We start from the raw sequence: 12,520 nt of genomic DNA, 5'->3' as shown, positions 1-12,520 counted from the left end.
GTGTGGTGGCTGCATCGGTGGAGCTGGGTGGTGGGTGCATCGGTGGAGCTGTGTCGGTGGAGCTGTGTGGTGGCTGCATCGGTGGAGCTGTGTGGTGGGTGCATCGGTGGAGCTGTGTGGTGGGTGCATCGGTGGAGCTGTGTGGTGGGTGCATCGGTGGAGCTGTGTGGTGGGTGCATCGGTGGAGCTGTGTGGTGGGTGCATCGGTGGAGCTGTGTGGTGGGTGCATCGGTGGAGCTGGGTGGTGGGTGCATCGGTGGAGCTGGGTGGTGGGTGCATCGGTGGAGCTGTGTCGGTGGAGCTGTGTGGTGGCTGCATCGGTGGAGCTGTGTGGTGGGTGCCTCAGAGGAGCTGTGTGGTGGGTGCCTCAGAGGAGCTGTGTGGTGGGTGCCTCAGAGGAGCTGTGTGGTGGGTGCCTTGGTGGAGCTGTATGGTGGGTGCCTCGGTGGAGCTGTATGGTGGGTGCCTCGGTGAAGCTGTGTGGTGGGTGCATCGGTGGAGCTGTGTGGTGGGTGCATCGGTGGAGCTGTGTCGGTGAAGCTGTGTGGTCTGTGCATCGGTGGAGCTGGGTGGTGGGTGCATCGGTGGAGCTGGGTGGTGGGTGCATCGGTGGAGCTGGGTGGTGGGTGCATCGGTGGAGCTGTGTCGGTGGAGCTGTGTGGTGGGTGCATCAGTGGAGCTGTGTGGTGGGTGCATCGGTTGGAGCTGTTTGGTGGGTGCCTCGGTGGAGCTGTGTGGTGGGTGCATCGGTGGAGCTGTGTGGTGGGTGCATCGGTGGAGCTGTGTGGTGGGTGCATCGGTGGAGCTGTGTGGTGGGTGCATCGGTGGAGCTGTGTGGTGGGTGCCTCAGTGGAGCTGTGTGGTGGGTGCCTCAGTGGAGCTGTGTGGTGGGTGCATCGGTGGAGCTGTGTCGGTGGAGCTGTGTGGTGGGTACATCAGTGGAGCTGTGTGGTGGGTGCCTCGGAGGAGCTGTGTGGTGGGTGCCTCGGAGGAGCTGTGTGGTGGGTGCATCTGTGGAGCTGTTTGGTGGGTGCCTCAGAGGAGCTGTGTGGTGGGTGCATCTGTGGAGCTGTGTGGTGGGTGCATCTGTGGAGCTGTGTGGTGGCTGCATCTGTGGGTATGCAACAAGTGAAATGGACTCAGCGAGACTCCTGTGGTCCCCATGAGACCTACGGTAGGGACTGAGAGACTCCTTACAGTCAGAGGAGAGAGGTGGTTTAAGGGCTACCATGGGAGGCCAGTGAAGTGAGGAATCGAGGAACACCCCACTGACATTTAGGCTATTGAAGGGAAATGAGTGACACTTTGTATGAGACTATTACAGTGCGAATGAGGGACACAAGTATTTGAGGTGAGCGAGCGAAAGTAAGTGAAAAAATAGCGCTGCAAGAGACCACCGCTGTGGAGAGTGAGAGAGACCCAGCTGAGCTATTTTAATGGAATGACGGACAATGAGTGCGACAGGTACCGCGTAAGGGACCACTCCTTTGGAGAGTGAGTGGGACTCTCGTTTACGGGTATGCAACAAGTGAAATGGACTCAGCGAGACTCCTGTGGTCTCCGTGAGACCTACGGTAGGGACTGAGAGACTCCTTACAGTCAGAGGAGAGAGGTGGTTTAAGGGGGAGACTGCATTCAACCATGGATCTGTATGAGGAGTGAGGGACACTCTGGCGTCTATGACGTAGGTGATGGAGTGAGACCGAGACCCCATTGAACTATAGGAGGTGTTTGATGATGACAGAGAGACGCGCACTGCCTGAGGTGAGTGATGGGGCGCGTGAGAAGGAGACTCCAATGATGTGAGTGACGTATAACTAAGGAGACTCCATTGAAGCCTGACACCTCTGACGTGGATTTGGGTGGGACTCCTCAGCAGTTTTGACGAAGCTATGGAGTTTGCTCACTTGAACCACATGTGCACAACGATGGGGAACCAGTGACACTCTTGATGAGTTTGAGGTGAGTGATAGGTAATGGGTGAGACTTCACAACAGTATAAGAAACGACTTGTTTAGGAAGTGACTGAGATTTTACCGGGGTGCGTGTGGCAGTAGCGCCTGACAGTCAGTCTCGTGGACGGATATGAAGTCACTGCGAGTGTTTATTCTACCGAGGTCGATAAATCGAGCCGCCGCTCTAATTGTGAGTCAAAAGCGTGTGTCACCTGCTTAAGGAAATGTAGCGCTTTGAAAGTACTGCGTGCTAATTACAGCATGTGTCCTCAATTAGTTTAACCCAAGGCTTCTGTAATCTCACATTGATCCGTGACTGCCCTCTGCAACTATTCCGATCCTGCAAGTCGGCAACTCGGGACCTTGACACCAGTGACCAGGTGCTCATCTTGTTTTTGTTGCAGATTTTATATAGCGCAAACTCGACCCAAAGGTATTGGAGCGCTTTACATAATCACCGATTACGTTACACACAGGGCACAAGTCCTAACAAGGAAGCAAAACAAACAGCCGGAGAAGAGAGAAAACGGCAGGAATCGAAGTAAAGAGGAGGATGCAAGGAGAGGTACAGAGGGAGTTAGCATAAAAGGAGACACGGCCGGCGGCCGTGAAACTGAAAGAACGGCCGGCCGGCCGTGAATAATTAGGGGATGAGCACACGCTGAGAAGCTGCCTTTGATGTGGTAATGCGAGGCAGGCAGGCAGGCGGCTGGTGGCATTGTGCACGCGCTTTTTAGGGCTTGCGCTTGCGCAATGACCTAAAAAGCACATGCACTTCAAGAAATCGCCAGTGGAATCGTGCTTGGGTAAACGCTGTTTAAGCCCCTATAGAGCTTCGCCAGCTATGCGCATGCGCACAGCAGGCGAGCCCTAAAAACAAAGATCGATGGCTCAATACTGCTCAGGCAATGCAGTTAGAATCTGGAACTCGCTTCTTCCATTTCTTCGTACCACCACCTCTACCCAGACTTTCAAAACAGATCTCAAATCTCTTCTCTTCCAAAGACTTGACCCCATGGCTTTTGAGCCTTTGGACCCAGATTATTAACAGTTCTCTACAACAAGGCTGTATCCCAGACTCCCTCAAAATTGGACAGGTCTCTCATATACTAAAGAAACCCTCAGCTGACACGTCTGACCTAAACAACTATCGTCCTATCACCAATATTCCTACCTTGGCCAAACTACTGGAAAAATGCGTTCATCTCCAACTCATTAAGCACATCGACCACTTCGACCTGCTTAACAAACACCAATCAGGCTTCAGGGCAGGTCATAGCACCGAAACAGCCATGACACACATCATTGATGATGCGCTTCAGATCCTAGATCAGAACGGAGCTTGCCTTCTCATCCTGCTTGACCTATCCTCAGCCTTTGATACGGTTAAACATGAAAACTTGATAGATATGCTAAATCAAAGAATGGGGCTATCTGGATCTGTGCTAAACTGGTTCACCGCCTTCCTCCATAACAGAATGCAAAAATTCAAGATCAACGGCACTCTCTCTAATCCGGTACCAGTCGAGTTAGGAGTCCCTCAAGGCTCCTCCCTATCTCCGACATTGTTCAATCTCTTCCTGGAACCCCTCACGGAACTGCTTCATGCATCTAACGTCCAATTTCACATGTATGCGGACGACACACAACTCTATCTCAAGATCCACTCTTTAGAAGACATTACTGTGCTCAACACAACGCTCAGGCGGAAAACCATCTCAAATTGAACGCTCAAAAAACTGAATTCCTCCTTATTGCACCACCTGCCAAAGTCCCCATGATGCAAGACCTGGTCAAATATATCACGGCATTCAACGTCAAACCTAACATTGTAGACTCAACTAAATCCTTGGGAATAACTCTTGACAGCAACCTTATCATGCAAAAACACATTAGTAATGCAACAAAAGGAGCAAACTTCCAGATCAGCACGTTAAGGAAGCTGAAACCATTTTTGCCAGCTAACGATTTTAAGCTGGCAGTTCAAGCGCTTGTTATCCCGAGGGTGGAATACGGAAGGGCTTCCCTATGTGGCCTCCCTAAAGTATCAACAGCACCCCTAAGAGCCACTATAAATGCAGCAGCAAGACTCATCACTGGCTCAAAGAGAAGCTCCCATATTTCCCCAGACTTAAAAGCCTTGAACTGGCTTCCGTTTGAAGACAGAATTCACCTAAAGATAGCATGCATGACTCATAATGCATGACTATACCACAAGGCACCCAGCTACCTCACACAGAAGTTGACGATCTCAGGTGGTTCAAGAGCTTCAAGAAACGCTGAAAAGCTGCTACTGAAACCCCAAAGATTCAACAGGAAGAAAACATACAAACGAACCTTCTCTGGGATGGTTCCCAGGATTTGGAACTCACTGCCCCCAGAAACCAGGCTAAACGCCTCCACTGTTTCATTCAAAAAGGAAGTGAAAGAGTTCTTCATGGCAAAACTCACTTACCCATAGTCCAAGGTATCTCTGGGACCAAGCACCCCCTTTCGTTTGACACTCACTTGGACAAAGGGCCTCCAGACTGACCACTACCTAAGTCAACGTTCTCATGTTGTACCCTTATGCCTTACTTTTTTACTATGTGCCTTGTATTCTTGATGTGCCTACATTTACACGTTGTAAACCTAGCTTAACTGATTGTAAAGCGCTCTGATATCCGCAAGGATCTTGTTCGCGCTATATAAGACCTTCAAATAAATAAATATACCGTTTGTATCTGTAAGTGTAAATTTGTAAATCTCCTCATGTAACGTACTTGATTATATTGTAAAGCGCTCTGACACCTTTGGTAAAGTCCGCGCTATATAAAATTGCATAAATAAATGTTCAATCTAGGGGTTCTTCAGGCTGAGCGAATGTTGCATACTAATATGCTTTGTTTTTTTTAGGGCGGCAGAAAAGCTGTGTTTTGCTAATTAAATACAATGTTAACAAACAAACTAAAAATTTCCAAGCTTCGGTTTACTTGCAATATCCGCAAATATTGTCCAGGCACAATGTTAGTTAAACACTTGTATTCCATAAATTATGAGTAGAGCCAGCAACAACCACTAGGTTTCGCACGCCCTCCGTTGACGATGCCTGCTTACCAGGGAGAACCATGAAGTGAAGTTTTTGATACTCACCTATGATGTACCCTACGAGACCCACTGTGACGAAGAGCAGAACAGCTGCCAGCCCCAGTGCCGCGTGGGATCGGGTCACTCCTTTCAACGCTTTCCTCACACCGCCAGTCCACTTATGATCATCTACAAAACAAAAGTCCACCCAGTTAATGCAACACAAAATTCTGAGCTCTTTCAGCCATTTTAGGTGTGGCGTGAAGAAAACTCTGAGCTGTCTGTTTGAGACCTGGCTATGCTGAATGGTCTGAAATGGGGCTTAGTCTGTAGACACACACAAGATTGCCTTGATGGGTTCAGAAGCAGGCAAACAGGTAGGCTATTATTCCAGACACTTTCAGAGTAGGGTGACCAACTGGCATGGGTGCAAATTCAGGATGGCGAGTGTAAAAATTCAGACAACGTGTCAAAATTCAGGACAAAAATTCAGGACAGGAGGTCAAAATTCAGGACAAAAGGTACGTTTTACAGATACATCAGAGGAGGTTGCGCCATAGTAAGTAAATAAATAGACAACCATTTAAGAACTAGTCAAAATAAGTTTATATTAGGTTGAAACAATTGTGTACTTCACAGTTTTCCAGTATGCACGCAGCTTTGATCAACTGTGCAGGTCTTTTTGTGGTATTTCATATGATAATCAATATATATGGTTACAGCACTGGGTTCTCCAGTCTGATATTTTGTTTACAATTCATGGTCCTGAGGAGGCATGTTTGGTGAGAGAAATGGTCGGGAAGATCTTCTCGGATAGACATTGTGAAATGTACAGTGGCAAGCATAAGATGCAGATAATCCAGATCCAAACATTTTCAACCATTTGCAAACCTATCCATCATGTATCCTTCCATCCATTATTTCACTCATCCATCCCTCCATCCACCCTTTTACTCATCCATCCATTATCCATCCATCACCCTTTCACCCTATCTGTGCACTCATCCATCCACTCTTCCACCCATCCATCCATCCATCCAGTCATTTATCCTTTCATCCACCCAGTAACTCACCCTTCCACACATTCACCCTTTCAGTCATCCACACATCCATCCTCCCTTTCTCTCTCCATCGGCCGTTTCACTTAGCCATCCATCCTTCCTTCCATCCACCCAACCATCCATCTACTCATCCACTTATGAATCCATCCATTGACCCTATCACTCATCCATCCTTTAAATCATCCATCTTTTCTCTCATCCATCCATTCCTTCACTCATTTATCCAACGTTTTGCCCATGCACCCTCCTCTTCACTCACTCATCCATCCTTAAATCCACCCTTTCACACATCTGTCCATCCATTCACCCTTTCACTTCTCAATTCAATCCATCCATCATTTCACACATCCATCCACCCTTTCTTTCTCTCATCATCCATCCATTCACTATTTCATTCAACCATTCACCCTTTCACTAATCCATTCAGCCATCCACCCATCCCTTCACTTACTCTCTCACCCACCTTTTCACATTAATTGTGAGCTGAGCCTTCTTCTGCAGAACAGAAGAGACCCATCAGGAACTCACCCCTCGCTGTGGTTCCTAAAGCAATGGGAGGGGTTCAAGATGCCCCTGCACAGTCGATCTGAAACCTTGGAAGTCATGCTTGATGCACAGTGCTAGGACGTGAGGTGAATGTGGCATGGTGTTGTTTCCAGGGCTTTAAGTGGGATCACAAAACTGTGGGGTCTCTCCAAATAGGGTGTTCGATGTAATTAAGGGCGTAGCTTAAAACACCTAAGATAAAAATCTGTGCTTAGCATAGTGTGCCGTCCGACTGGTTTTCTGCTACGTCTGTTATTGCACCCAGACATAATAAATCACACCTACAACAAGCCAGGACTACTGGCTTAGTCAATTGTTATTAGTTTCAACAAATAAAAAAGCAGAAACATTGGCTTCCTTGAATATAATATTGAAAATGCATCAGTTCTAAAATGAAGGTACTGTGAAAGAACTACAACCCTTTTCAGGTCTCGCCTGAGACAGCGCATGATGTCTCTTCGAGTGGCTTTTAAAAGTGGCACCAGAGGCTTTTGCTGGCCTACAGCTTGAGTTCACGAGCTCGTGCACAGCAGCCATCTGTATTTTTATTGCTGTAATCAGGCTCCTCTGCTTGCAATACCCCCCTCCCTTTACCCCCTCCCTCCGGCTCAGCTTCATGTGTGTCTTCTAGCTGTGAATCATGCTCCTCTGCTCCAACTCCCCCTCCCTTCTCCCCCTCCTCCCCTCCTCTTCGTCAGTTTCATTTGTGTCTTGTATCACTGTGAATGCTCCTGCTTCCACCAGGTGCACACAGACCACCAGCCGTCAGTGCACATTTCCACCAGGCACACACCCCACCAGCCGTCAGTGCACGCTTCCACCAGGCACACACACCACCAGCCGTCAGTGCACGCTTTGACCAGACACACACACCACCAATTGTTAGTGCACGCTTTCACCAGGGGCACACACCACCAGCCGTCAGTGCAGCAGACAGGCTCTTCTCAGAGTTTCTTGGTAAATATCTGTTTGATGCCTGGGAAGGAGTGGGTCGAGTTTCCTTAAACCATGCCGAGTATACAGGTGCAGTGCATGAACTCCTGTGAGTCAAGCTGCCTGGTGCTCTCTCACTCCACACTTGTAAATTGTGCCTGCACCAGGCTTTTTCTCATTCGCACACACTTGTAAATTGCACCTGCACCAGGCTTTTTCTCATTCGCACACACTTGTAAATTGCGCCTGCACCAGGCTTTTACCTCATTCGCAAAGTTCGGCGCATGCGCACAGCTAGGCAGCCCCCACACCCCCGGGAATGACTGCTTCCTACAACTAAGGTCCCTAATGCGAGAAATATTGGCTATGCCAATGTTTGTTTTAAGTTCTTTCACCACCTTATTTTGAAGAACTGGATTCCCTCCTAGCAGCATGGGTGTTATCCTACATTTATCTTCCTTCTGACAAGATGCCCAGGGCTGGAGGAGGCCCCCCACATGCTTTCACAGCCCAGACTGGCCCATTGTCATTCTGTATGTGGCAATCAGCCGCATTCGGAATGACCATGGGCGGGATGGGGCTGCTCTTGCACTCAGAGGAGTGAGAGGCGCCCCATCAGGGCGTTGAGGATTCTCACAGGGGAACATTGCTGTTACCCAAAGGCCAAAATTACGGACAAAAGGCGTCCGTAAAAGGGATCCTCACGGTCAACGGACGTGAGGTCCCAATTACGGACGGTCCGTGAAATTTACGACGGTTGGTTACCCTATTTCAGAGTGCTGCTGTACCATTCATGTACTGGCCTCCTCTTCTACTCTTCAGTTGAGCACTATTGAGGCGTCCAGGGTAAACGTTGTGGTGTCTTAATTGGACACGTTCGTCGCCTGTGAACCCAGAACTTTAAATATGAGAGTATAGTGCATGATAAACTCCAACATTTAAAACAAGCATTTGCAATGCAATAGGGCTCGCATTAGTAAAGTTAGAGGTATCAGTATTGTAAATGACAATTTTTTTATTTATGTTTTTGTTTTGAAAATAGCGAAATTAATAACTGTCATTTACAATGCCAATAGTGTTAACTTTTGCAAACGTGACACCTATAGCATTTGTAATGCAATATATGTTGTATTTACATGACTTAGATGTATTAATATTAAAAATAACAATGGGTTGTATTTTTTTCAATATTTAATACTTAAATAAAAGTTATTGTAATTTATAATGGCAATAGCTTAAACTTTTGCAAATAACTTTTTGGAAGATTATGTTTAGTGCATTTTATTGTGATGAAAATACAAGAACAGAAGTAAAATATAAACTTTTTTTGTGACATTTGTAATAAAGTTTGAAACATTGAGAGAACATATTTGAATCAGTTGTCGTTGAATGGTTGCACAGATTGATGCTGTGGTGGCTCTGAATGATGTTGTGGCGGCGACGAGTGATGCTGTGGCGTTCAGTGATGCCTTGGTAGCGCATAGTGATGTTGTGGTGTCCCTGAGTGATGCTGTGGTGATGCGATTGATAGTGAGGGCGATAGATAGATAAAGGGAGGGCAAGAGAGCAAGGGATGGAGTGTGGGCGAGGGATGGAGTGTGGGCGAGGGATGGAGTGTGGGGCGGGGGAGGGATGGATGGAGTCAGGTGAATAGATGGATGGATGGAGTGGGGGGATGGATGGATGGAGTGGGGGGGATAGATGGATGGAGTGGGATGGATGGATGGAGTGGGATGGATGGAGTGGGATGGATGGATGGAGTGGGGGGATGGATGAAGTGGGATGGATGGAGTGGGGGGATGGGTGGAGTGGGGGATGGATGGATGGATGGAGCGGGATGGATGGATGGATGGATGGAGTGGGGGATGGATGGAGTGGGGGGATGGATGGATGGAGGGAGTGAGGGGATGGAGGGAGTGGGATGGATGGATGGAGTGGGATGGATGGACGGAGTGGGATGGATGGATGGATGGATGGAGTGGGGGGATGGATGGATGGATGGAGTGGGATGGATGGAGTGGGATGGATGGATGGAGTGGGATGGATGGATGGATGGAGTGGGATGGATGGATGGAGTGGGATGGAGTGGGGGGATGGATGGATGGAGTGGGGGGATGGATGGATGGAGTGGGGGGATGGATGGATGGAGTGGGGGGATGGAGTGGGATGGATGGATGGAGTGGGATGGATGGATGGAGTGGGATGGATGGATGGAGTGGGATGGATGGAGATGGATATGGATGGAGTAGTGTGGCTCACTGGTTAGAGGCGGCAGACCCGAGAGCAGAAGCCGGCCCGGGACCAGGGTTCAATTCCCGACGCGGCAGGTTTCGTGGACCTGGGTCAGTGGACTCGATAATTCTCGCTTCGATGCTTACTCTAATCAGGGGTTCCACTCGGCAACTCTGGGCATTAGCTTGCCTAATCTCCACAACGGCCCCATCAATTCCGGGGATGCCTGGCTCCACCTTGGGGACTCGCAGCAGGGACCATCCCACAGGGAAAGACAGGACGGGTTCCCCAGAGTTATACAGCGCCAGGAGACCTATGGACGGGTAGCAGTGCGCTTTACAAGCTCAAATACATTTACATATATGGATGGAGATGATGGATGGAGTGGGATGGATGGATGGAGTGGGGTGGATGGACGGATGGATGGAGTGGGGTGGATGGATGGATGGAGTGGGACGGATGGATGGAGTGGGACGGATGGATGGATGGATGGAGTGGGGGGATGGATGGATGGAGTGGGGGGATGGATGGATGGATGGAGTGGGGGGATGGATGGATGGAGTGGGGGGATGGATGGATGGAGTGGGGGGATGGATGGATGGAGTGGGGGATGGATGGAGGGGGGGATGGATGGAGTGGGGGGTGGATGGAGTGGGGGATGGATGGATGGATGGAGTGGGGGATGGATGGATGGAGAGGGGGGATGGATGGATGGAAGGAATGGATGGATGGAGGGGATGGATGGATGGATGGAGTGTGATGGCTGGATGGAGTGGGATGGATGGATGGATGGAATGGATGGATGGATGGAGGGGATGGATGGATGGAATGGATGGATGGAGTGGGGGATGGATAGAGTGGGGGGATGGATGGATGGAGTGGGGGGATGGATGGATGGAGTGTGATGGCTGGATGGAGTGGGATGGATGGATGGATGGAATGGATGGATGGATGGATGGAGGGGATGGATGGATGGAATGGGTGGGGGGATGGATGGATGGAGTGGGGGGATGGAGTGGGGGGATGGATGGATGGAGTGGGGGGAAGGATGGATGGAGTGGATGGATGGATGGAGTGGATTGATGGAAGGAGTGGGGGGTGGATGGATGGAGTGGGGGGATGAAAGGAGTGGGATGGATGGATGGAGTGGGGTGGATGGATGGATGGAGTGGGGTGGATGGATGGATGGAGTGGGGGGGGATGGATGGAGTGGGGGGGATGGATGGAGTGGGGGGGATGGATGGAGTGGGGGATGGATGGATGGATGGAGTGGGGGATGGATGGATGGAGAGGGGGGATGGATGGATGGAAGGAATGGATGGATGGAGGGGATGGATGGATGGATGGAGTGTGATGGCTGGATGGAGTGGGATGGATGGATGGATGGAATGGATGGATGGATGGAATGGATGGATGGATGGAATGGATGGATGGAGTGGGGGATGGATAGAGTGGGGGGATGGATGGATGGAGTGGGGGGATGGATGGAGTGGGATGGATGGATGGAGTGGGATGGATGGATGGATGGAGTGGGGGGATGGATGGATGGATGGAGTGGATGGATGGAGTGGGGGGATGGATGGAGTGGGATGGATGGAGTGGGATGGATGGAGGGAGTGGGGGGTGGATGGAGTGGATGGATGGATGGAGTGGGGGCAAGGGTGGAGTGGGGGAGGTGGATGGATGGATTGGGATGGATGGATGGATGGAGTGGGGGGATGGATGGATGGAGTGGGGGGATGGATGGATGAAGTGGGGGGATGGAGGGAGTGAGGGGATGGATGGAGTGGGATGGATAGATGGAGTGGGATGGATAGATGGAGTGGGATGGATGGAGTGGGATGGATGGATGGATGGAGTGGGGGGATGGATGGAGTGGGGGGATGGATGGAGTGGGATGGATGGATGGATGGATGGAGTGGGGGATGGATGGATGGAGTGGATGGATGGGAGAGTGGGGATGGATCGATGATGAAGTGGGGGGATGGATGGATGGAGTGGGGGGATGGATGGATGGAGTGGGGGGATGGATGGATGGATGGAGTGGATGGATGGATGGATGGAGTGGGGGGATGGATGGATGGAGTGGGATGGATGGATGGAGTGGGGGATGGATGGATGGAGTGGGGGGTGGATGGATGGAGTGGGGGGTGGATGGATGGAGTGGGGGGATGGATGGATGGAGTGAGGGGGATGGATGGAGTGGGGGGCTGGATGGAGTGGGGGATGGATGGGTGGGGGGATGGATGGAGTGGGGGGATGGATGGATGTATTGAGTGGGGGATGGATGGATGTATTGAGTGGGGGGATGGATGGATGGATGAGTGGGGGGATGGATGGATGGATGGAGTGGGGGGATGGATGGATGGATGGAGTGGGGGGATGGATGGAGTGGGGGATGGATGGATGGATGGAGTGGGGGATAGATGGATGGAGTGGGGGATAGATGGATGGAGTGGGGGATGGATGGATGGATGGATGAATGGATGGAGTGGGGGGATGGATGGATGGATGGATGAATGGATGGAGTGGGGGGATGGATTGATGGAGTGGGGGTGGATGGATGAAGTGGGGGGATGGAGGGAGTGAGGGGATGGAGGGAGTGGGATGGATGGATGGAGTGGGATGGATGGATGGAGTGGGATGGATGGATGAGTGGGGAAGGATGGATGGATGGAGTGGGGGGATGGATGGCTTGGAAGTGGGGGGGATGGGATGGGAGTGGGG

At 50.6% G+C, this 12,520-nt stretch overlaps 1 protein-coding gene across 1 annotated transcript in view; it reads right to left on the bottom strand.

Annotated features, from left to right (window-relative positions):
• Positions 1–12,520, bottom strand: part of LOC144769736 (C-type lectin domain family 2 member D-like) — a 234,377-nt gene that overhangs the window by 205,513 nt on the left and 16,344 nt on the right. Inside the window, exon 2 of the mRNA XM_078653916.1 lies at positions 5,088–5,210. Coding sequence (XP_078510042.1) covers positions 5,088–5,210 — 123 coding nt within the window. The remainder of the gene's footprint in view (positions 1–5,087; positions 5,211–12,520) is intronic.

This window comes from Lissotriton helveticus, chromosome 7 (assembly GCF_964261635.1).
Source record: "Lissotriton helveticus chromosome 7, aLisHel1.1, whole genome shotgun sequence".
Classification (NCBI taxonomy): domain Eukaryota; kingdom Metazoa; phylum Chordata; class Amphibia; order Caudata; family Salamandridae; genus Lissotriton; species Lissotriton helveticus.
This window is presented reverse-complemented; position numbering and strand designations above follow the sequence as displayed.